Source organism: Peromyscus californicus, unplaced genomic scaffold, assembly GCF_007827085.1.
Source record: "Peromyscus californicus insignis strain IS unplaced genomic scaffold, ASM782708v3 Scaffold_3__1_contigs__length_106647218, whole genome shotgun sequence".
NCBI lineage: Eukaryota > Metazoa > Chordata > Mammalia > Rodentia > Cricetidae > Peromyscus > Peromyscus californicus.
Window position 1 is genome coordinate 106,470,006 of NW_026294551.1, and position 25,054 is coordinate 106,495,059.

Genomic DNA, 25,054 nt, shown 5'->3' on the forward strand with positions numbered 1-25,054 from the left:
CAGCACTGAGGAGGCAGAGACAGGAGGATCCCTGGAGCTTACTGGGCAACCATCCTAGAATACTTGAGAAGCTCCAGGCCAGTGAGAAACCTTGTGTCAAAAAAGTACAAGGCAGGGCTGGAGAGATGGCTCAATGTTGCTCTTTAAGAGGACCTGGGTTCAATTCCCAGCACCCACATGTCAGCTCACAACTGCCTGTAACTCCAATTCCAGGGGGTCTGACACCTTCATACCAATGCACATAAAATAAATTTAAATAAATTATTTTTAAAAAAAAAGTACAAGGCAGACAGAGCCTGAGGAACACATTGCTCTCTGGCCACTACATGTCCATACACATGTGCACACACATGTCCACATGTGCACAGAAACATAAGGACCATTCAGAGTTAATAAGATCTTTCTGGAACTCAGCTCTCATCTCTTCACACACCCCCTCAGTGTCCTAAACCTTCTTCCAGGCCTGGCCTGGCACCCTGGTCTTTTATCCTCTGGACTTTCTCAGCCAGTCCCAGGTGCCTAAGAATTTGAGTTCAACTGAAGGTGGCTTGTCCTTGGGACAGTGTTGTAGACCCAGAGAGGTGAATACCCTCTAGCACCTCTTCTGAGTGACACGTAGCCCTTGGGCCCTACGCTGGCCAGGCTTTGTGATGCATTTACATTGGGCCCCTCAGGCCATGGCCCACCTTGCCCAATAGCCTTGGAGGTGTCCAGGCATTGACCATCACAGCCAGTGAGTGTGGGCCACCCTCAACAGGGGAGGGTCTGTGGCACTGTGCTTTTCAGGCTCCTCATTGTGTCCTTGCAGCATCAACTTCTCCATCCCTGAAGGAGCTCTTGTGGCCGTGGTGGGCCAGGTAGGCTGCGGGAAGTCATCTCTGCTGTCAGCCCTGCTGGCTGAGATGGACAAGGTGGAGGGACACGTGGCTCTCAAGGTAGGATGGGGCCAGGTTGGGGAGAGATGGTCTGGGAGGAAGGCTCAGCCCAGTGTCTCTCACAAACTGTCCAAGGGAACAGCCCTCTCCTCCTGCCATCTCCCGTTTTGTCTGTCCTAGGAAGGCAAGGTTCCCGTGATAGCCACTCCTTGCTTTGCCCCAGCTCTTTGGCTAGTGTGGAGTGTGGTAGCTCCTCAGTAAACAGGATGTGGATGCTCAGATAACGCTCCAGAGGAGAGGTTATCTGTGACTTCTGCCTTCTGAATTTACCTCATTTCACTTCACATGATGATCTCCAGCCCCAACCGCTTTATCTCGTGTGTGTGTGTGTGTGTGTGTGTGTGTGTGTGTGTGTGTGTGTGTGTGTGTGTGTGGCTGGAAAGCAGAAGGGGGAGAAGCCGAGGGAGGGAGGGGCACTGGGGTGAATTTAACCAAAGGACGATGACGCATCTACCTGAAAATGCCAGGACAGAGGGAGGGAGGGGTGAAAACTCAAGGTCTAAACTACATCCCCTCCACTCTCCCTTCATTGTATAGTCTCTCTGGATGGAACCTTCTGGCTTCTTTCTTTGGGATTTTTCTGTGTCTCATCCTGTAAATAGGATATAACAAGTGCTGATTGATGTGGCTGGAATAATCTCAGAACCTGGTGTGCGAAACACAGTCTGAATCCTTAGTGTTAGTTGAATTCTTAATATGGGCCTGGAGGGGAAAAGTGTGGAATTAGAGATTTGAGGTGCTGTGTGCTTTGAGCTGAGCTAAACTTCTCATGAAGCGTTTAGGCTGCTATAAGAATGAGTCTTGGGGCTTTCTACGTGCACCTTGTTTCCTCTGAGGCCTTTGCCTACTGTGTAAATCAGTTCCTTACAGTGTCACCAGCAGCCTCTGCAGTAGCCAGAGAGGAAAAACAAACTAACAAAATCCCAACTATTAAGCTAGCCTGTGCCAGATGCATGTGCCTGGACCTTCTGTCATCTGCATCCTGTTCTCCTGGGAACTCAAGTTTGGGGATATGGGCTTATGTTACTGTTTTATTCCAATTCAGATACTTCCCTTTCTGGTTCAGTGTGCTTTTAGAAGTAAGTGGACAGTGTTTGGGTCCAGGCAAATACCTGTTGTTTCAAGATATGTCCTGTTGTTTCTTCCAAGCAGTGGTCGGGCAACACGAACAAGACTGACAAAGGGAAATTGCCTGTCATGTTTAGATATCCATGTTGTATTCTGTTTCATAATTCCTGGGTTCCTAACATCCCAGGCACTGATGTTTTGAGTCTAAGAACTATTTGTAGCTGGTGATTTTAGAAAGTGTATTGAAAACATTAGTTTTGCCCAGTGTTGTGGTAGACGTGGCCTGTGACTGAATATCTTGTGAGGTTTACAACTGGGGTGCCCTGGCACTTGGGGCTTATAGAAGCTGGAATGTTAGAATAGCAACTGAGTCATTTTTCTGAGATTTTAGGTCCAAATTCAGTTCTATTCCCTTGCTTTATAATCCTTTGTGGCATTTCATCACCTTTTTTGATAAAGTTGGACATGACACCAGTCCTGTGTGAACTGGTCCCTGTCACCTGCCTTCCTGCTTGCCCTGCTCTCACGAGTCACCCATGTCCAGTCAAGCTGTCCTTTCTGTCCCTTGAAAGAACTGGATTCATGTCTTCCTCGTCTGTGAGATGGTCCCCTGCATTGATGCCCTTCTCTGTTCTTGCCCTTGCTGTGTGTTTTGGCAACCGGCTCTTCGTGAAGGCAGATGTACGCTATTGTCTTTTCATCAAGTCTTTGTCTTTCCTCTCCACCACCTGCACACAGGGCTCTGTGGCCTATGTGCCCCAGCAGGCCTGGATTCAGAATGACTCTCTCCGAGAGAACATCCTATTTGGGCACCCCCTGAAGGAACGTTACTACAAGGCAGTGTTGGAAGCCTGTGCTCTCCTCCCAGATCTGGAAATCTTGCCCAGCAGGGACCGGACAGAGATTGGTGAGAAGGTCAGTATGGCATGGGTATAGCCTGTAGCTGTCAGCTGCTACTGTGTAACAAACAGGGGCACACTTTGTCGGTGCCTTTCACATAAAATGCTGTCCCCCTGCAAGTGGACTGTCAGGGACCTGCTGTCTTCAGCCTGTGCCTCTGCTCCTTTTGTGAAGCTCTGTGAGTTTAGTGAGGGTCTGTACCATCTGGCTCTTGGTGCTGTGGTCTGAGTTGTGGTGTTAGTGGCCACCCAAGTGGGAGCCTCTTGAATGGTGATGCAGAGTCCAAGAGAATAAAAAAAATTAAAAAATTTAAAAAAAAGGTGTGCTGTGCTTTTACCACATAGTGTCCCACCCACAGTACAAGACACTAGGAGTGGCTCGCCTTGCACCTCGGAGGTGTGTCTATGAGTGATAATACAGACAGCTCTAGACTAGCTGACATACACTTCTTCACTCTGCCACCATGCTAAAATTTTTAACCTAAGTCTTCTGCACAGAAGTTCTTGTGATCCCTAATGGATGGCTGAGGAAAGGGAGCCTCAGAGAGGTTAGAGGACTTGCCTGATGTCAAGTCACAGCAGAGAGACAGAAGTTCTTAAGTCCCTCTTGTCACCTATTCACTTGTCACTTTTGAAGAGGGCCTTAGGTGTGCCTCCCAGCTCACTTGCTGCTGTGCAAATGGTTGTCTTGTGTATATGCTGGGAGTGTAGCCACACAGAGTGACAGGGACCTCTTGGGAGAGCTGAGTTTGTGTGCTCCCAGTCTCCATCCAAGGATCCATCCACCAACTCGCTTATTTGATGCATGATGTCTTTGTTTTTTTTGATTTTCCGGAGCTGAGGACCAAACCCAGGGCCTTGTGCTTGCTAGGCAATCGCTCTACCACTGAGCTAAATCCCCAACCCCGCATGATGTCTTTTACCTGGTGTGGGTCTGGAGATCCTTTGGATCGGCTGGGGCCTTTGGGTTGATACGGGTTGGAGGTGCCAACCAAACTGAAGGGTCTGAGTATTGTGTGGGATCCAAGGCAGGATTGCCAGGGTCTCCCTCCAGGACAGGCTGGGTAGGTAGGCAGCCTGCTCATCAGCCTTGTTGTATTTTATAAATGCTGGGATCTAGCACTTGGAGACACCTGACTGTCCCCCTCAAGTCCCAATGGCAAAGTCTGGAGAGCATCAAGGATTGACTAATCTTGGATACTGCATCTGCCTTTGGGTCAATAAATTATGTCCAAAGGACATTGGGAGGGACCTTTGCAGCTGGACCTGTCATCCCAGCATGGATCCTCATCAGGAAGCTGAAGCAGGAGAATCATGAGTTTGAGGCCAGCTTAAGCCACCTAGGAAGATCCCATCTTAAAATACAAAAAATGGCTAGCAGTGTAGAGCACTTGTTTAGTATGCGCAAAGGCCCTGAGCTCCCCCGCTCCTCCCTACCAAAAAAAAGATGAGAGATAGCTACTGGGGCCGGCCTCAGCACAGGAAGGCAGTGGATCTGGACAGGCTCAGGGGCTAGCCTCTGCACAGCACAGGGAATGTATCTGGACAGGCTCAGGGGCTAGCCTCTGCACAGGAAGGGAGTGTCCATCTCTGTAGATTTGGGCAGTTTATTCAGTAGGTGTTACACGGCCATGGTGTTGGTCACCTGTTGTGGGGGATGGGCTGCTGCTGTTCAGTGCTGACCCCCTCGTCTGTGAGGAGTACTGGCTGCATCTCAGCACTCTGGGTGCAGCCAGCTTCACTATGTGGCTGCAGTAGAAATGTCAGCTCAGAGTGAAGCTCACCACAGACTGTGGCTGCTAACAGCAACAGTAGTGATGCCAGCTACAGCATAATAATATAATAAGTGTACAGAAAAGAGTATCTTTGCCACATCCACTGTGTCTTCTACAGACTTCTATAGGCTGATGGCTCTGGAGCTGTCATCAGCTGCCACTGCCTCCTCTTTCTTGTGGCACTAGAGACCAGACCCAGACCATTGTGTACCAGGCACATGCTCTGTAACTGAGCTGCATCCCCAGCCCTCCTTTTATGTTTTACTTGAGATGTTGCTTAGGCTGGTCTTGAACTTGCCATTCTGCTTTAGCCTCTGAATAGCTGGGCTGATAGACCTGTTCCAGCAGGCCTGACTGTCTGCTTCCCCTCCCCGAGCACTTGGTGGGTGGGGGTCAGGCACTCCACTCAGCAGCTCTTCTGTACCCAATCTTGTTTTGTATGGTTCTGGGGTCCCTCAGGATTGTTAGGGGATCCCAAGAAACCCACCCTCCTCACTGTCTTCCTAGGGTGTGAACCTATCAGGAGGCCAGAAGCAGCGTGTGAGCCTGGCCCGAGCTGTGTACTGTAACTCAGACATCTATCTCTTTGATGATCCCCTCTCGGCTGTGGATGCCCATGTTGGGAAGCATATCTTTGAGAAGGTGGTTGGTCCCATGGGCCTGCTGAAGAACAAGGTACTCTCCCAGGGCCAGGACTTAAGTTAATTGGCAGTGCGGCTCTGGACAAGTCCTCAATTCTTGGGCTTGCTTTCATGCTTTGGGTGTGTGTGTGTGTGTGTGTGTGTGTGTGTGTGTATACAGTACGTATGTATGTGTCTTAGGGTTTGTGTGTGTGTGCACATGTACGTGCACAGTATGTATGTTGTCTTAGGGTTTATGTTGCTGCAACAAACATCATGGCTAAAAAGCAAGTTGGGGAGGAAAGGGTTGATTTGGCTTACACTTTCACATCACTGTTCATCACTGAAGGAAGCCAGGACAGGAGCTCAAACAGGGCAGGATCCCGGAGGCAGGAGGCAGGATGTCTTGTTTAACCTACTTTCTTTCTTTTTTTTCTTTTTCAAGATAGGGTTTCTCTGTGTAACAGCCCTAGCTATCCTGGAACTTGCTTTGTTGACCAGGCTGGTCTTGAACTCACAGAGAGCCACTGCCTCCCAAGTGCTGGGATTGAAGGTGTGCACTACCATTGCCTGGCCAGTCTGCTTTCTTATTGAACCCAGGACCACCAGCCCTGGGATGGCACCACCCACCATCTCCCACCCCCTCCTTACAGATGGATCTCATGGAGGCATTTCCTCAATTGAGGCACCTTCCTTTCTGATGACTCTGGCTTGTGTCAAGTTGACACAAAACCAGCCAGTATAGTACGTACTGGTGTGCATGCATGTATGTGTGCAGGTGGAGGCCAGAAGTCAATCATGGGTGTCTTTACTCAGGCACCTTGTTCTTTTAGACAAGGTCTTTTTCCTGAACCTAGAGCTCATCGATTAAACTATACTGCCCCAATGATCCTCCTGTCTCTGCTTCCCTGGTAACAGGACTACAGGGATCTCCCCATGTCTGACTTTTTTCACATGGATTCTGGGGATCAAACTCAGGTTCTTGTGTGATAAACTCTTTATGAATTAAGCCATCTGCCAGCTCCCTAAGGCAGGTATTTTACCAGGTCTTTTATAGGGTGTGTTCTTGGCCCCACTTGAATTGATTGCCTCATGGCTAAAGGACCTTTCTTCCTCATGACCACCCAGACCTCCAATAAAGCTGTCATTCCTTCCCCATGGCAGGCAGGGGTGGAGCTTGGAGCAGGAAGAGGCTCAGCCAGCCTTAGCCAGAGAGGAAACAGAGGCTGTGATCCTGGGTTTTGTTTTGTTTAGGCTGATGGAGGAACATACTGTAGATGAATTTCTAAGCGGGCATAGTAAATAAAGAACAAGGAGCCAAATATAAGGGTGAAAGCCTTAGAGATCAGGGAAATAGTGATAGCCACCAACCTTACCTCTCTAGCTCCAAAGCTACCAAAAGGGGACCTACTTCCTGTCTACCCATGCCTTTATTGCCTTGCTGCTCTGCCCTCTCATTGGCTCTTAGCCCAGCTACCTCACTTCCTTGTCACTGCCTGTCTGTACAGACCTCCAGGTCTCTCTGGTTGGTACTGGGATTAAAGGCATGTGTCACCACCCTTGGCTGCTCCATAGTGTGTCCTTGAACACCCAGGGACCCTGCCTGCCACTGATCAGATTAAGGGTGTGTGCTACCACTGCCTGACTTTTGTGTTTACTTAATGGCTTGCTATTTCCTCTGATCTCCAGTCAAACTTTATTTATTAACATACAAATAAAATATCATCACTTTCCAGCACAAATAAAATATCACCACAACATACTGGCTCTTACTAATGTGTGAAGGAAGAAATGTTGAGGTTTGAGAAAAACAGCAAAACCAAAGCAAGTATTCCCACCCTTTCCCTTAGAGATGGTGTGCTGTGTATGTCAACTTTTAAAGCAGTCGCTATCCGGCTCATCAAGAAGGAAATATCATCTGTTAACAGTCTGATACACATGTATTTGCTCAGCATGGCAAAACAAGCAGAACCATGCAGCACAGACCAGTTTTGTGGTGTATTTGAGCTGGAAGGATAGGGAAGTTACTTTCTAAAACACAAACATCAGAGTCAGGCATGGTGGAGTTCACCTGTTAGCCCCAGACCCTGGGGAGGCTGAGATCAGAGGGTTAGTTCTGGTCTACATAGCAAGAACTTGTCTTAAAAGACAAGGGTTGGAGAGGTAGCCCAGTGGTAGAATGCCTGCCTAGCATGCACAGGCCTTGAATTTAGTTCTTAGTTCTGCAAACACACAGTAGGGCTGTCAAATGAAGATGCCTCACTATTCCTTCATCCACATTCTTGGGTGGTGTCTGTCTCCCTCTTAGAGTTTACTTCTCAAATAGTCTCCCAACTCTGAATTACCCTTCTCTGTAAACTGCCACCTCCAGCACTGGTTCTAGTCTGTGGGTCATTTTGTCTCCATCCCTGTAGTCCAGGCAGGGCTCTACTGGCTTTGTTCCCTGCTGCTCCTGCCTGACATGAGAGAGAGAGAGAGGGGGGGGGGGAGAGGGGGGGAGGGGGGGAGGGGAGGAGGAGGGGGGAGGGAAGGAGGGGGAGGGGGAGGGAGGGACGGAGTGGGGGGAGGTGAGCAATGGCACTGGGTCCTGAGATCCAAGATACCTCTAGTCTCTACAGGGATGTGACAGTTTCCTTCACAGTGCTGATGGGATCAAAGTCTCTGCTTTGTTCATAGACACGGATCCTGGTCACCCATGGTATCAGCTACCTGCCCCAAGTGGATGTCATCATTGTTATGAGTGGCGGCAAGATATCAGAGATGGGCTCCTACCAGGAGCTGCTAGACCGGGATGGGGCCTTCGCCGAGTTCCTGCGCACCTATGCCAGTGCTGAGCAGGACCTGGCCTCAGAAGATGACAGTAAGGATGGCAGGGGGACTCTCAGGAGCTGGCTCTGATCATCATAGCTGCTTATGGGAGGGTTTTACCTGTGCTCTAGGGGCACAGTTCATGAGAGTATTGGGCAACAAGCACATTGGGCTTTTGGGGACCAACAAATGGATAGACCTGCTTAACCTTGCAGGTCAGGTAGAAGGGTTCTCAGCACAGGGTACAAAGGGTTGGGTTTTGGCTTTGTGACCTTAAGGTTAGTCTTTGTCCTTCCTGTAAAGTACTTTCTCCTGTGGGCTTTAGGCTCCTCAATGGCTAAAATGGAGACAATAATCATAGTTTTTTCTATTCCTAGGGGGGCCAAGTAATAGTGACAACCATGATGTAGCTCAGAACAGCATGAGGCATATAGGATGTAGCCTAAGGCAGAGTGTGAACACTCACAGTGGCCATGTTCCTCAGAGCTTTGTGGTCCGGGGTCCCTTCCTTAAGACCCTCTGAGCTGTGTCTCTATTCCTGATAACCCCAAATAGCAATTCAGGGCCAGCCTGACATATGCTGGTGATTAGTGTGGTCTTGGGTATATGGGACATCCTGGGTGCTTGATAACTTGTTCCTCTGACACATGATACTACAGACATGACTGTTGCAGCCACCCCACCTGTTGTCCTGGGCCTCTGCTGTTGGCCTGAGTTTTAAGTGCCAGTTGAATCTGCCCCTGCAGACTTTGTTTCTGGGGAACTTAGGAAGCAGGTGCCAGGCTCCAGCAGCCTGGGTCCCTCTATCAGTGGCCAGCAAATTGGGGAACATTTTGCAGCCTTCTCAGGTAGGCTCTTGTTTTATTAGTCACACAGGCTCTCAGAGGACCCTCTGGTTAGCTACAGGGTGTGGCTGCTGTGGTGCCCCGTAGTGGCATTAGAGGGTTGGCTCCACTTCCTCACTGGTTGTCACTTGTCAATCATCCCATCTCCCATCAGAGGTGTACAAAGTGCCTGCTGTATTGAAGGTGCCCCTTTTCAGTGTTGTGTACCTTCATGTAGTGCACCGGGAACTGGGAGTAGAATGACAGATATGATCTAGTCTGTGTCTTGGAGTCTGGGAGGAGAGACAGACTAAATGACAAAGAATGTCATGGTGGTTCCTGCATCAGAGGAAAGGCCCCACCCACATCACCCTGAGGTGGGGTCCAGGATACATCTGAGCCGAGTGGCCTTGTCTCACCTTCATGTTGATCCTCATGTAGCTGGCCTAATGGAAGGGTCTGTGGGGCCTGGCCTTTTCCTAAGGGGACAATGGATTCACCTGCCTCCTACTGTCACACCTTCCCTGAGCCTATGACCTGCCTGACTACAGTACTTTCCAGGCTGGTTCCTCCCAACAGTGTGGGAATGGAACTTGGAGCTTTGCTCGTGCCAAGCCAGTGCTCTATCTCTGAGCTATGCCCACCCTCCTTTTTCTTCTTTATTGCCCATACTGGAGACCAAGCCCAGACCTTGTTGCAGGTTGGGCTGCATCCCCAGTCCTGCTTTTACTTTTCACATTGAGATGTTGTCCAGACTGGCCTTGAACTTACTGTCCTCCTGACTCGGCCTTAAGAGTAGCTGGGACTAGCTGGATCAACAACAGAGAGGGAGAACAAGGAATAGGAGACCATGGTAAATGAAGACCACATGAGAACAGGAAGAAGCAAAGTGCTAGAGAGGCCCACAGAAATCCACAAAGATACCCACACAACAGACTGCCGGCAATGGTCGAGAGACAGCCCGAACTGACCTACTCTGGTGATGGGATGGCCAAACACCCTAATTGTTGTGCTAGAAACCTCATCCAACTACTGAGGGATCTGGATGCAGAGATCCATGACTAGGCCCTGGGTGGATCTCTGGGAGTCCAATTAACGAGAATGAGGAGGGTTTATATGAGCGAGAATAGTTGAGACCAAGGTTGGATAAAGCACAGGGACAAATAGCCAAATGAATGGAAACACATGAACTATGAACCAATGGCTGAGGGGTCCACACTGGATCAGGCCCTCTGAATGGGTGAGACAGTTGATTGGCTTGATCTGTTTGGGAGGCATCCAGGCAGTGGGACCAGATCTTGTGCTCATTGCATGAGTTGGCTGTTTGAAACCTGGGGCCTATGCAGGATTGTTTGGCTCGGCCTGGGAGGAGGGGACTAGACCTACCTGGACTGAGTCTACCAGGTTGACCTCAGTCTGTGGGGAAGGCTTTGCCCTGGAGGAGATGGGAATGGGGGGGGGTTGGGGGGAAGGTGAGGGGGACGGGAGGGGGGAGAACAAGGGAATCCGTGACCGATATGTAGAACTGAATTGTATTGCAAAATAAATTAAAATAAATTAAAAAAAAAATTGTTACTAAAAGATGCACTATGTATTTATAACTGGAGTGATCACAGAGGCCACACAAGAAATAAAGCAGTCCTTATCAGAAAAAAAAAAAAAAAAAAAGAGTAGCTGGGACTGTGCACCATGCTTGGCTTCCCTGCTCTCCTGCTGGTTAAACACAATTGGAGCTTCTGGAGAAAGATGCTAGTCAGGGCTCTACCAGCCCAGGTGGGATGGGGAAACTGAAGCATGCATAAGGCAGGTCCTCAGCCCAGTTTACCCCTTCAGTCCTCTGGGTGGGTTAAGAAGAAGAAGAAGCACGGAGAAGGGGTTGCCTATGGCTCCTAACATTTCCCAGATCTCTTGACTTCCAGGCAGCAGAGTGATAACTGAGAAAGGTCAGTAGCATCAGGGCTGTGATGTAGGAGGATGTAGGCATCCTGGAACAGCTGCTGTTGCTGCATGCTTGGTGGGGACCTGGGATGCGCTTATTTCATCATGAGGCTTTGTGGGTGGCTCTGGGATGTATTTCCAGATCCAAGCTTGCTTATCTCCCAGGCCAAGTAACCCCATCCGGCATACTTCTCAGAGGCCATATTGGGAAGTGCTGGGCATATAGCAGATGGATAGGGAAAGGACAGGGTTCAGAAAACTGCTTTTCCATCCCTGGGCATGAAGGATGGTGTGGGTGACCCTGGCAGTGAAGGAGAGATGTGATGTAGCAAAATCCAGTGGCTGTACTAGGGTCCCCATCCTCTCTCATATGCAGTAGTGTGGGGCTGAGGTTCAGACCAAGGGCTCTTGGGCAGACAACTGAACCTACCCAACCTATTTTAAACAAACAAATGTGCAAGTAACCCATCAATCAGTCAGAGGCCTAGAGATGGAGTGGAATTCGGGGACTGAGGGCTCTAGACAGCCTGCTAGGGCAAAGTAATGGGGATGGTCTGTAGCCATTATGGCTATTGATGGTAAAGTAGGGTCTCAGGAAAGGGATTCTGACAAGTACTTCCTAGGTAAGGGAGCCCTAAGGTGATCCTGGTGGACCATCAGCCCATGGGCACCGGGTAGGTGGAGAAGGAGTCACCACAGAAACTCCTCTGAAGCAGGGGCAGGAGGGATAGGGGGTGTACCATGCATGATTGTGTGTGCTTATTTATGCCTGAAAAGTTCTGCTTGTTATCATTCACCCTAGTAACATGGCTGTTTGGGGGTTTGTATTTTTTTTTTTTTTAAAGCAAGAAGCAGTGGCCAGGTTATGGAGATAAAGGTAAGTCAAGTGCTTGTCTTAGAAACACGAGGACTTGTGTCTGATCCCCAGGACCCAAGTAAAGAGTCAGGTATGGGGAAGTGGAGATAGGCAGATCCCTTAGGCTCACTGGCTAGCCAGCCTACCCTACTCACTGAGCCCCAGGATGGGAGAGACCCTGTCTCAGAATTCAGGATGGACAGCACTCGAGAAACAACAGCCATGGTGTTGTAACCTCAGTCCATGTGCATATACACACAGACATGTATGCTCACAAAATAACATAATGAAAATGTACAGATACTGATGTTCAAGGGGATATTTAAAGAGCGAATCTCAGTCCTAGCCAGGTCCAGAATTAACCTGGAGCACATTCACAGATGTTCATACAAGCAGCACCTCACTGAGACTTGTGATGTCACCTCTGCCTCCTGCATATGAGGGTCAGGTACATTCCCGTTTTACAGATGTGCAGCTTGGCTGGGAGAGGTTTTGCATTTCCTTAGGGCACACAGCTGAGTGAAAGCTCAATCCCACTGACTGCTGGAACTGAGTCCCTTTAGGGATGCAGACAGGATCCAGGTATCTGCTCATGTACAGAGCCACCCCCACCCACCTCAGGGGGATTCTTTGTTAGCTTGGAGCCCTCCCCTGGCCCCATGCTCTTTAGCTGTCTGTGGCCCTCAGGACTGTCATGAGGTAGCCTTGCTCTGCATTTTGTCTTGATCTGTGTGTCATGCTTCTGAGTCCCCAGGTCATCCTGACAGTGTTGCTAGCTCTCTGCTTGTGTCTGTGAGTTGCCTCTGCCCTGCACACACGCACGCGCAGTATGCTTGGTGCTCCTAGTCACCATCAAGTGCCATTGAGTTCTGATCTTGTTGACACCAGTGGATCCTTCTGGGGTTAGGGCAGGCATCTAACAGCTGTATCCCCATGTGGCCTCACCAGTTGTTCAGACATCAAAACCTTATTGCTAGAGACATGGATGTTCTAACAGGTCTGCTTACCCAGGCTCTGGGCATCTCCTGGGTAATGTGACCACACAGGATGAGCTCTGGCACTGAGGGGGCCTCTGGGCCTTTGCCTGTGGTGGATGCCATTGTTACAATAGTTGACATTAGTTTGGTTTTGAGACAAGGCCTCAACATGTAGCCCAGGTTTTTAACCTGCAATCCTCTAGTCTCAGATGACAGCCTGCATCATGAAATGGGTGTGAATTTGTGTTAAGCAGTGCCCCCTACTGGATGGATGTTGAGAGCCCAATGTACTTGGCCCTGTCTGCCCTCCCTGCCTTGACTCCAGCTTCTCCCAGTGAGTGCTTTTTTTACCCATGGCTCCTGGTGCTATCTGCCCCCAGCAAAGCAATCAGGAGCAGAGGCCTGTACTTCTCTGAGGGTCTGATCTGTGGATGGAACTTGGAGCAATGTGCTTCTATCTTCTTAAGCTCCCTGGCAGTCAGAGTCACTGTTGCCTACTCTGGAAGTGACTGGGTTCTTGGCCTTTTGTTTGCTTTGCCCAGCTCTTGGTGCCACATTCTCCTCCCTTCCTGTCTTCTGCAGGTGTCAGTGGCTCAGGGAAGGAGTCAAAGCCAGTGGAGAATGGGATGCTGGTGACGGTGGGGAAACACCCTCAGAGGTAAGCATTGGGAGGGCATCCAGCCCTGCGTTGCTTCTGGCCCTGTATCTCTGCCTGTGAGAGTTGAGAAGGAGCAGGTAGCACCTCCACACTACCCACCACAGCTCTCAGGGATTTGGAATATGTGTACATCCTGCCCACCTATCCATTCCTCAAGAGCTTTCCCAGGAAGGAGCCAGCACTGACCTATAATTCACACAGGCCTGCCCTTCATTTGTTTGTTTCTACTTCTGAACCTTGCCCTGTGCATGACCTGTGTCATTCCTCAGGTTCCTGAGATGGGGCCTGACACCTTGGGTGATCACAGACAGTCACACTAATGGTGATGCTAGTCTGGGAGCTGGGCACAGTGTTAGCCTGCAGTCTACTGGCCTCCAATTCTCTCCTGGCCTGCTCCCATCTCACAGCAAACAGATAGAGGCTCACCATCTGGGCAGCTCTAGAGATGCCCAGCTCAGATTTGAACCAGTGCCCAGAGGCTCTGAGCCAGCAGCCCTAAGCTCTAGCTTATGCTCTTCAAAGATATTACTTGGGATTAATTGGAGAATTTTTTTTGAGGCAAGGTGGTGGTGTTTTTTGTTTGTTTGTTTGTTTGTTTTTAAACTCTTTACTTCTGGGGGCCCCACCACTCAGCTCCCAAATAAATACACAGAGGCTTATTCTTTCTTATGAACTCCTGGCCTTAGCTGTTTCTACCCAGCTTTTCTTAATTTAAATTATCTCATCTACCTTTTATCTCTGGACTTCTACCTTTCTCTATTTCTGTCTGTCCTTTCTCTCTTATTCCATGTCTGGCTGTGTGTCTCTGTGGCTGGCCCCAAGCATCCTCTTCTCCTTTTCTTGCTCTTCATTCTTTTTTTTTTCAGAGCTGAGGACCAAACCCAGGGCCTTGTGCTTTCTACCACTGAGCTAAATCCCCAACTCCTTGCTTTTCATTCTTTTTCCCAGCTTTCTTCTTCTATTTATTCTCTCTGCCTGCCAGTCCCACTATCCTTTCCCCTGCCTCGCTATCTGCCATTCAGCTCTTTATTAGACCAACCAGTTGCTTTACACAGGCACAGTAACACAGCTTCACAGAGTTAAACAAATTCAACATAAAAGAATGCAAAACAGCTTTGCATCATTAAACAAACGTTACACAGCATAAATAGATGTTACACATTTTCAACTAATATTATACAACAGCAGGGTCTTGTGTATGCCAGGCTGGCCTTGGATTGGATAAATAGCTAAGGATGAGCTTGAACGCCTGATCCTCCCGTTTCTACCTCTTTGATGCTGGGATTACAGGTGTGTGCCTAGTTTAATACCATGCTTTAGATGGAACCCAGAGCTTTATTCTACCAAACAAGCTACATCTCCAGCTCCCTGATCCTTTCTTTACATGAAATATTGTTCCCTCACACCTTCTGCCCATTGCTTTTCACACCTATCACAGCAGCCCCATTCCTAACATACACATCCCTTTCCATGGAAACATGTTCTTCTGGGGAGTGTCAACAGGGGCACAAGTATGTATGTGTTCATGTGTGTGCTTGCACTCCCTAAGGTTCTTCTTTGACATCCTACTCTCCTTGGCAACAGGCATCTCAGCAGCTCTTCTTCCCACAGTGGGGATGCTAGCCAGCAGCACAGCAGCACGGCCGAACTGCAGAAGGCCGGAGCCAAGGAGGAGACCTGGAAGCTGATGGAAGCAGACAAGGCACAGACAGGGCAGGTGAGTGAGACACAGTGCAGAGTGCTTTGCTTGGCATATGGGAATGCAAGCCTGCCAGGGCTCTATGTTTAGTTTCTATGCCGAAACCCAGGTCAGAGAGGCTAAGTGACTTTCCTGGAGTTGGGGTCTGAGCTGCTGTCTCCATGTTGGTACTTCAGTTTCTGCCTGTGCTCATGACTGCCTGACTGTGAGCAGCCTGGAGTATTGAATGGGACCTCCCAGGCTACAGATAGGCCAGCTGCAACCATTTCTCCATCCTTATTGTCACTTTGCCGAATGTGTTGCACTCCCTTGCACCTCAGGGCCTTTACACTTATGGGTCACCCCCTTCCTTTCCTATTTTCCATTCATAGCTGGTAAACTCTTCAATATGACTTCCTCAGGGAAAACCTACCCTGGAAAACCACCTGGGCACTTGCATAGCATTCTGTGCCTCTTATGGCTCTTCTCTGCTTATATGTTTGAGTGGGTGATGATGGATTGAGTGGGTGATGAGTGCTTGACTGGAAGCTATTGTGGGAAGCAGAAAGCCTGTCTTTGCTACTACTAGCTGACATCATTGATTAACAGGGTAGCAGGGTATCGAGGGCCTGGGCACAAGAGGGTGGGATGGGCTGTAAGGAGTCACAGGAGCTGCTATCCTCATGCTGGCACTCTATGGGTCCTAGGTGCAGCTGTCAGTGTACTGGGACTACATGAGGGCCATTGGCCTCTTCATCTCCTTCTTGAGTATCTTCCTCTTCCTATGCAACCATGTGTCCGCACTCGCCTCCAATTATTGGCTGAGCCTCTGGACAGATGACCACCCCACTGTCAATGGGACTCAGGAGCACAGGACGTTCCGACTGAGTGTCTATGGGGCCTTAGGCATCTTGCAAGGTATGGCTGTGGTTACTTCATGTGTAATTTCCTAACTGAGTCCCTGATGCACTCATGTGGACTGTTAAGTGAGTCTTCTTGGTGTATGAGTTTCTTCTGCATCCAGGCATGCTGCTGGGAAGGCGTGTAGTACTGTTTGTGGCTCTGAGTGTCAATGTCCCCATTTTACAGGTGAGGTGACTTACCTTGATTGATATGGGAGGGCCCCAGCTGACAGGGTTGGCAGTGCCAACTTCAGAGTCTGCCTGTTCTTGGTGAAAGAGCCTCAGGTAGAAGTTCCCAAAAGAATTCTGTTGACTGTGGGCTGTTTGGAGGAGCCACAGATGTCTCCTGATCTCAGAGGTAGCTTTGGAATAAGCCATCAGAAGATTAGGCATGGATGTCTTGAGTTTCTCCATCTATAACCTACTTCCCCCTGCCACAGAGCCAGGGACTGCAGTTTGGAGAAAGCAAAGAACTGAGAGGGTGTGGTATTTCCCTGGGTTCACACAGCATCAGTATCTGCTTCAAGAGCTGTGCTGTCTGGCACAGTAGCCATCAGTCATGGGATGTGATTTGAATTTGAGTTCATTAAAGTTAAAGGAAAATTCAGTTCTTCAGAAATGCCTGCAGTGTGTAGTATACAATGAGTGCTGGTTACTGAGGGCCACCATCACTGGCTTGCTGAGACACACAGCTAGTCTGCAGATGACACTTCCTGTATCTCATACTCAAATCTCTATTGCCATCCTAGGTGTGTCAGTATTTGGCTACTCCATGGCTGTGTCCATTGGGGGCATCTTTGCTTCCCGTCACCTGCACCTGGACCTGCTGCGCAATGTCCTACGCTCGCCCATGAGCTTCTTTGAGCGTACACCCAGCGGGAACCTAGTGAACCGCTTCTCCAAGGAGTTGGACACAGTGGATTCCATGATCCCCCAGGTCATCAAGATGTTCATGGGCTCACTCTTCAATGTCATTGGAGCTGTCATTATCATCCTGCTGGCCACACCCGTCGCCGCTGTCATCATCCCACCCTTGGGCCTTGTCTACTTCTTTGTGCAGGTGAACCACAGATGCTCCCTCATGTGCCATATCCTCAGAGGGCTGGTGAGAATGTGACCGCAACACTCAGCTCTGTTATTGTCTGTTGTGAATACTTAAGAGGGCTGCCTTTAATGTACAGCACCCATTTAAATAAATGTGCTCATCAGTTTTACTCTTTTGAGCTGTATATTAGGGGGAAAGCTCACGGCTGTCAAGGCAGTTGTTAATAGACTGAAGAACAAATTCTACAGTGGAGTCATGACAAACAGCAGCCTCATCAGGGTGGGTGCTAATGCATATAGCACATTAGAAAGCAGTTCATTTTGAGACTGATGTGGCCCTATGGGTCAGTCGACACCCCAGGCTGTTATTGCTGCTGTTAATACTACCCTTTTTGTTTAGTTCTGCTTTGCTGTCTTCACGTAAGTTTTCAATCTTTAAGGTGGTCTCATGGTCCAAAATGGTCACCAAAGTTTTAGCTATCATATCTATAGTTCAGACATTGAGATTAACACAAAGGAACAGAACAGGGAACCTGTGGCCTTTATATCAGAACTACTCATTTAAATCATCTAGTCCTCAAGCTCAGCCATATGACCATTATTTGCAAGGGAGGACTGGGTACATTGTGGTTTTCAGCAACCAGTTTCCTTCGGGAGAGGGGCAGCTGTTCTGGTTCGTGCCTTGTCCCCTTTCTTGGGTCATTTCTGTGTAGATTACATTTTCAGGTGACAGGTGAGAGAGTAGAGATTCAAAGAGGAAGCATCTTTCTCAAGTGGCAGAGCCAAGAGTGGGACCCCAGGTCTCTGTGGCTCTGAGGCATGTGCTCAGAGCCCTGGCTAAAGCATAGCCATTCATAAGGTTGGCTGTTGAGATTGCTGGGGGATAATGGCAATGTAAACTAACACCTGGTGGCATCTGCTTGTCATCCCAGCACTCAGGGAACCGAGGCAGGAGTATTCCATAAAGAAAGATGAAATTGTAGGGTAAAAGTCCATTTTCTGGACTTCCCTATAGCTTCTTTAAGTCAGTGCCACCTGTTTACTGTAACATCTGGACTGCATTTACCAAAATGTGGTAAATGTGCTCATGGCTGCCTGGAAAGCTTCCTGAAGGTTCCAGTTCAGAACAGGCACAGTGTAGCACTAGAAACTAGAAATGGTATGACCTTAGAGCTCCATGAGGAGTAAAGTGTTTTCCTTGTAAGCATGAAGCCCTGAATTGATCCCTAGATAAGCCAAGCCTGGGTCATCAAGATGCTGCCAAGCTTGATGGCCAAGCAGGACCCAATGGTGGAAGGTGAGAACTAGCTTCCTCAAATTGCCGTTGATCTCTATGTATGCTCTATAGCATGAATAAGTAAGTGTAAATTTAAAAAAAAGATAAGGAAAGGCAGGTGAGGTGTGTTTATAATCCTGGTGCTAGAGAGGCAGAGACGGAAAGACCTCTGGGGCTCATGGGCCAGGCAGTCTAGCCAGCGAGCTCTAGGTTCAGTGAAAGAGTCTATCTCAGAAACCAAGGTGGAAAAGAGATCAAGTAAGTCATGATATTAACCCCTGACCTCTACACATGTTAACATGTGTACACACAAATAACTTGTGGTGTGGTTGTATGCTGGACATGGTGCTGCTGTTGCAAGACATGAGCTGCCTACTCCCATACCCTGTGGATGAACTTCACAGGTGCTACAGTGATGGAGAGACACCAGACTGAGAGCTCCATTTCATGGGGAGGAGGTTTAAGAACAATGTAATGACTGTGGTGACTCAAGTCAGAGGAGTGGTAGTGCCTGAGGAAGGAGGTCATTGCCAGGATCCTCTGAGGAAATTGTGAACATGGAGAGCTTGATGGGGTTCACCAGGTGTAGATGAATGTGAGATGGTGATTTTCATTTGTGGGCTGAGAAGTCTCATGTGTGCTGGGCAAATCTATGGCCGTGGCTTCTCAGCCCCAGCCGTGAGTCAGTGTTTACTCAGTTTTGTTGCTCAAAGGATTTAGTACACCCCACAGCTACATTGTCATTTCTGTTACTATGACAAAATACTTGATGTAAACAGCTTAAGGGAGAAGATTTTCTTCTGTTTACAGTTTCAGTGCTGTCTGTCTGTGATAGTAAGGAGGGCATGATGTGGTCAGGAAGCAGAAGATGTTTATATTAGCTTACTAAATCCAGTCTTCATCCAGACTCCTAGACATGAGATGGTGGCTCTCACATTCAGGGCAGGTCTTCTGGCCTCAGTTAATCCTCTCTGGAAAATTCTGCATGTGCACTCAGGTGTGCTTCCCTGATCTTTTTGGTGGCTCTCAATCAATGCTACAGTCACTGTTACAACAGTATTTGTGTAGCACAGTTTAAAGTTGGCTTTGAGATACACATATTTATAGATGCCCACAGAGACTTTCCTCTAAGAAAGGTGTAATCATCATACTCAATTCTGTCTATCTGTTGTACGCAGACTTTTCTTTCCCACCAGCCAGTTCTCAAATAACTACACAGATTTACTGTTAATTATCAATGTTTGACCAATAGCTCAGGCTTGTTACTAGCTAACTCTTACATTTTAAAATTAATCATATTTCTTATCTACACTCTGCTTGGTACCTTTTCTCAGTACAGCAAGTTCATCTCCTGCTTCCTCTGCATCTCCTTGTGACTCCCAAGACTCCTCCTCTTCTTTGAATTCTCTTTTTGTCTGCTAGTCCTGCCTAACCTCTACCTGTCCAACTATTGACAAGTCAGCTTCTTTATTAAACCAATCACAGTGACATTCACACAGTGTAAAGGAATATTCCTCTTCTGTCTGTCTGTCTGTCTGTCTGTCTTAATTTTTGTGGCACTGGGAATGAAAACCAAAGTGTTAGACCAGTGTCTTCTGCTTAGCCATACTCTTCCCACATCCCCTTATACATTTAAATTTAGGCTCTACTTATCCATATCATTTTCAGTATATTAGTTACATTTCTATCAATGTAATAAAACCTCTATGACCAAGGCACCTCATCAAAGGAGAGTTTATTTGGGCTTACAGTTCCAGAGGGAGAAGAGTCTATCACAATTACATTAGGGAATCATGACAACAAGCACCAGCTGTGATGGCTGGAACTGCTGAGAACTCACGTCTTGAACTATGAGACGAGAGAGCAAATGGGGAATGGCATATGGCTTTTTTTTTTTTTCGAGACAGGGTTTCTCTGTGTAGTTTTGCGCCTTTCCTGGAACTCGCTTTGTAGACCAGGCTGGCCTTGAACTCACAGAGATCTGCCTGCCTCTGCCTCCTAAGTGCTGAGATTAAAGGCGTGTGCCACCACCGCCCCGGCATATGGCTCTTAAAACCTCTAATCTTTCCCCAGTAGTTATTGTTGCACTCCTTTGTTGTCCATGGCAACTGCTGGTCACACTGCTGAGAATTCCTGGGCCTGGCCTGGTCCCATGTGCACTCCTGTAGAGGTTACCTCAGGGGACTCAGACCAGGCAGTAGTCTGTGCTCCTCTGCTTGTATTAAAAAGAACAAATACTTTTTTAGAACTCAGATCATTCCTGACCACAATCCATGTCAGATTAGATTTTTACAGTAATGAGATTGGAAGTGGAAAATGAAGTGATTTGGTCAGGGAAGACTCGGTAAGTCTGAAAAGGAGTGGCCTGATGAGACCAGGCTGGGGGTAAAGTGGGCGAAACATGCAGGAGGACAGGGGACAGCTGGTGCAGAGTACAGAGTTGACAGGATGGTGCCTCGAGGCTGCCACATCTGTGCATGGCCTGGTGGGAGCCACTGGTATGTCCTGTGCTTGGCTGGGGCAGCCTCCTTGGGGCCATCTTTTTTTTTTTTTTTTCATTTTTCTTTATTAAAAAATTTTCTACAAATTCTACATACCACTCACAGATCCCACCTCCTCCCTCCTCCCACCCCCAGCCCTCCCTCCCAAGCCACCCCACGTCCCCCAAATCAAGGTCTCCCATGGGGAGTCAGTAGAGCCTGGCACACTGAGCCTAGGCAGGTCCTTGGGGCCATCTTTATTAACTTGCCCTGCTGCAGTGGGTCAAGTCAGCAAAGGGACAGGAAGGACACCAAGGATCAAGTTACTGCATATTAGTGACCCATCAGCACCTTGAGAACTGGGGCCCTACTCTCATTAGTCTCCTTTTTACAGAGGCCAAAAGAGCTCACAGGTCCTCAAGTGATTAATGTAGTGTCTATTCATTGGCTTCTTGTAGTTTCCAGAGAAAGGGTACTGGGATTTTTCTGCTTTCAATACTTGCTGAGCATCTGACTAGGGCAGAAGCGGGGTGGGGGTGGTATATGTCTACAAGGATAGGTGAAGCAGTGTAGCTAGAGTTTTCCTGCCTGGCCCACAGTCAGGACAAATCTCTCTCACCTGCCAGTCCCACAGCCGCTCAGACCCAACCAAGTAAACACATTGCTTACAAACTGTATGGCCGTGGCAGGCTTCTTGCTAACTGTTCTTATATCTTAAATTAGTCCATTTCTATAAATCTATACCTTGCCACATAGCTTGTGGCTTACCGGCATCTTTACATGCTGTTTGTCATGGTGGCGGCTGGCAGTGTCTCTCTGACTCAGCCTTCCACTTCCCAGCTTTATTCTCCTCCTTGTCCCGCCTACACTTCCTGCCTAGCCACTGGCCAATCAGTGTTTTTTTTTGACCCATCAGAGCAACACATTTGCCATACAGAACATCCCACAGCAAAGCAGGTCTTAAGGGTAACATGATTATGACCCAGTGGCTGGGATGGGGACACAGAAAGGAAGTGGTGACAAGCCCAGGACAGCAGGAGGAGGCAGAGCCAGGTACAAGAAGTGGGGGCCAAGTCAGCAAGGGACAGGAGTGACCCCGCTGAGGGAGGAGACAAGAGTTGCTTAGTCTCTCAATATGCCAAATGGGATGAAAAGAAGACTACAAAGGCCTCATCCCTTATATATAAAGAACTATTTAGGTGTGCTGGCTAGTTTTATGTCAACTTGACACAAGCTAAACTCATCTGAGAGGAGGGAACCTCAGTTGAGAAAATGGCTTAAGACTGGCCTCTAGGCAAGTCTGTAGGGCGTTTTCTTAATTAGTGATTGATAGGAGGACCCAGCCCACTGTGGGTGGGGCCACCCCTGGGCTGGTGGTCCTGGGTTCTAAAAGAAAGCAGAATGAGAAAGCAATGGGAAGCAAGCCAGTAAGCAGCACCCCTCCATGGCCTCTACATCAGCTTCCGCCTCCAAGTTCCTGCCCTGCTTGAGTTCCTGCCCTCTCTGCTTTTTAATGATGAACTGTCATATGGAACTGTGAGTGAAATTAACCCTTTCCTTCCCAAGTTGCTTTTTGTTATGGTGTTTCATCACAGCAAAAGTAACCCTAACTAAGACAATAGGCAACTAAATAAAGCTAGGAACAGGAGAGGTGGCCCTCCCCAAAGAAGGGCACATCAATTGGTTGTCCAGTGCTAAAGGGTCAGCCCTGAAAGCATACATATAGGTAACATTATTTGGACTCAAATAGGTTATATTTAGGAATATATATGTGTTTACATCTACTTATATACATGCAATAATGTTAAGTGAAAGAAGAGACCATGAATTTGAAGAACAGGGACGGGCATATGGGAGAGTGTGGAGTTGCCATGCGTGTGAGGCTGCTGACACAGGCAGTTGCTCCTGGTTTAGTGGAATCCAGGGGGTTCAATGCTTGTTGACAGACACGTGTATGTGACATGTGCAGTGTATGTGCATACAAACATGTGAGACTCACACAGAAGAACTTACCAGTAGCTCTTACCTGTTGTTCTCACAGTCCACTGTGCAAAATGGCTTTAGTGTTGCTACTATACAGAAGGAACCAAGGCTAAGACAGCACAGTGACCGGGCTGGGTTTCTGTGTTAGTAGCAAATAAAGATTAAAGAGGTCTGTCAGTCACAAAGCCTGTTTCTCAACCTGTACTTTTGGGAGAGGAAAGCCCCAAACATTTAGGACTTCTGAGTGGCCAGACAGTCTAGAGGTTATTTCAGGTCCATCTTGCTACTTCTTAGCCATGGACCCAAGGAGGAGACCAGTTGTACCTCTTTGTCTCCACCCAAAAGCAAGAAAGAGCACTGTCTGGGTTCATAGGTGGCAGACAGGGGATATGCATCCAAGTAGCTGTGACTACTGTCACCGGCATTACTGTCCCATGGGTCACCATGTAAGCAGCCCATCTCCAATGTTTTGATCTCTGGAGGTGTCAGCCATGTCTAACTTCTCCCAGTATACCCCAGGAGGATGGGATGAGGGGCTAGCACTGATTCTGTGTGTGTCTCTCTTTATTCTACAGAGGTTCTATGTGGCCTCCTCCCGACAGCTGAAACGCCTAGAGTCTGTCAGCCGTTCCCCTGTGTATTCACACTTCAATGAGACCTTGCTGGGGGTCAGTGTTATCCGTGCTTTTGAGGAGCAAGAGCGCTTCATTCGCCAGAGCGACCTGAAAGTGGATGAGAACCAGAAGGCCTACTACCCTAGCATTGTGGCTAACAGGTGGGGGTAGTGGTCAGTAGGATAGAGGAAGCCAGCTGAGTGCTTAGTCCCTCAGCCTCTGTTTCTTCTGGAAGGGAAATGGAAAAAGAAGGGCCATCCAAAGTGCACAGGATCATGGTGGTATGTGCCTGAAGGAAGATTACCATGAGTTTGAGGTGGCCTTGATTACCTAGCGAATTCCAGGCCAGCTAGGCTATAGAATGAGACCTTGTCTCGAAGATAAAGCAATCCGGGGACTGGAGAGATGGTCTGGGGCTAATATTATTTACTGTGCAAGCATGAGAACCCACATTTATGTCCCCACATACCCTTGGCATTGTGGGGTGCAGATGGGAGGTGGTCCCAAGAGCTCAATGTCCAACCTTGTTAATAGCAGCTTTTTTCTTCCTCATGTCAAGATCCATCTCTTGCCAAGGGGCTGATTTTATTTATTTATTTTGTAATTATTGCTATTATTTTGTGGTGGTGACTCTCAAACCCAGGGCCTTGGGCATGTCAGGCCAGTGATCCACCGCTGAGCTCTGCACCTGCCCCTGTCCCTGTTTGCAAACAGCAGTGCCTCTGGCAGTCGATGACATTTTAGGAATTTCCAGGGAATTATTTTTTGAATTTAAAGATTTCCTAAGAAAAAGTCAATCTTTCTAAAAGCAAACTTGAGGTTCCAAGATGGGGATTGCTTCTAGAGAATTCTATTTTAGTCCCCAGGCAAGCCAGACTTATGAAGAGCTGTTGGACTCAAATCCCATGGGCCCTTGGCATACCGCCCCCGCCCCCCTGCCCCCCTCCCAGTTCATATCTTGGATGAGGGGTACCCACAGGCCTTTCTCTAGAAGTGCTAGGAAATTAGGTCAGTTGGCAGATGGGTTTAGCTCTGCCCCATGAGCATAAAGCTGGTTATCTATCTGTCTGTCTGAGATACTCCTACATATCTCCTTGCAGGTGGCTTGCTGTGCGTCTTGAGTGTGTGGGCAACTGCATCGTGCTGTTTGCTGCCCTGTTTGCTGTCATATCCCGGCACAGCCTCAGTGCTGGCTTGGTGGGCCTCTCGGTATCTTACTCGCTGCAGGTAGAAGGCTCTTTCTTGGGTTGAATGGTCTCCTCATGGCAACCACATTTTGAGTTCCTGGACCTTGGCTTTGGGTACCTGCAGGAATGGAGAAAGGAGAGGGCTTGAAATGGAGTTTGAGAAGTTGGTACAGAGCATGGGAATCCTGACACACAGCCTGCATTCTTCATCAGTCAAAAGATTCTCAGCGACTTGATGCTTTCAAAGCTATGACTTTACCTCTGAGTTCTGTGTTAGTTGCATCTCATGATGTTTGTCATACTGAGCTCAAAATATTTTCTTTTGCGTGATTGAGATGGGTTATTACTCTGTAGCCCAGTCTGGCCTAGAACTTAACATAATTCTCATGCTTCAATCTCTCTGGAGCACCGGGATTAATTATGGATATGAACCATCACATGAAAATCACCCAGTTTCAGAATATTTTCCAGTTTCCTGTATGACTTCTCTTTTTGTCTGCCTTTTCTTTCTTTCTATCTTCTCTCTTTCCCT

General features: G+C 48.3%; 1 protein-coding gene across 5 annotated transcripts in view; it reads left to right on the forward strand.

The window, feature by feature from the left end:
• The window catches only part of Abcc1 (ATP binding cassette subfamily C member 1), a 132,633-nt gene that overhangs the window by 101,593 nt on the left and 5,986 nt on the right, over nt 1-25,054 (forward strand). For 4 of the 5 annotated variants that reach the window (XM_052759608.1, XM_052759610.1, XM_052759612.1 and 1 more), the window contains 10 exons: nt 809-935; nt 2,742-2,918; nt 5,185-5,352; nt 7,974-8,157; nt 13,283-13,358; nt 14,943-15,075; nt 15,744-15,954; nt 16,688-16,998; nt 23,297-23,496; nt 24,436-24,562. In XM_052759608.1, coding sequence (XP_052615568.1) covers nt 809-935; nt 2,742-2,918; nt 5,185-5,352; nt 7,974-8,157; nt 13,283-13,358; nt 14,943-15,075; nt 15,744-15,954; nt 16,688-16,998; nt 23,297-23,496; nt 24,436-24,562 — 1,714 coding nt within the window. The remainder of the gene's footprint in view (nt 1-808; nt 936-2,741; nt 2,919-5,184; nt 5,353-7,973; nt 8,158-13,282; nt 13,359-14,942; nt 15,076-15,743; nt 15,955-16,687; nt 16,999-23,296; nt 23,497-24,435; nt 24,563-25,054) is intronic. The other variant, XM_052759609.1, reaches the window with a different exon arrangement.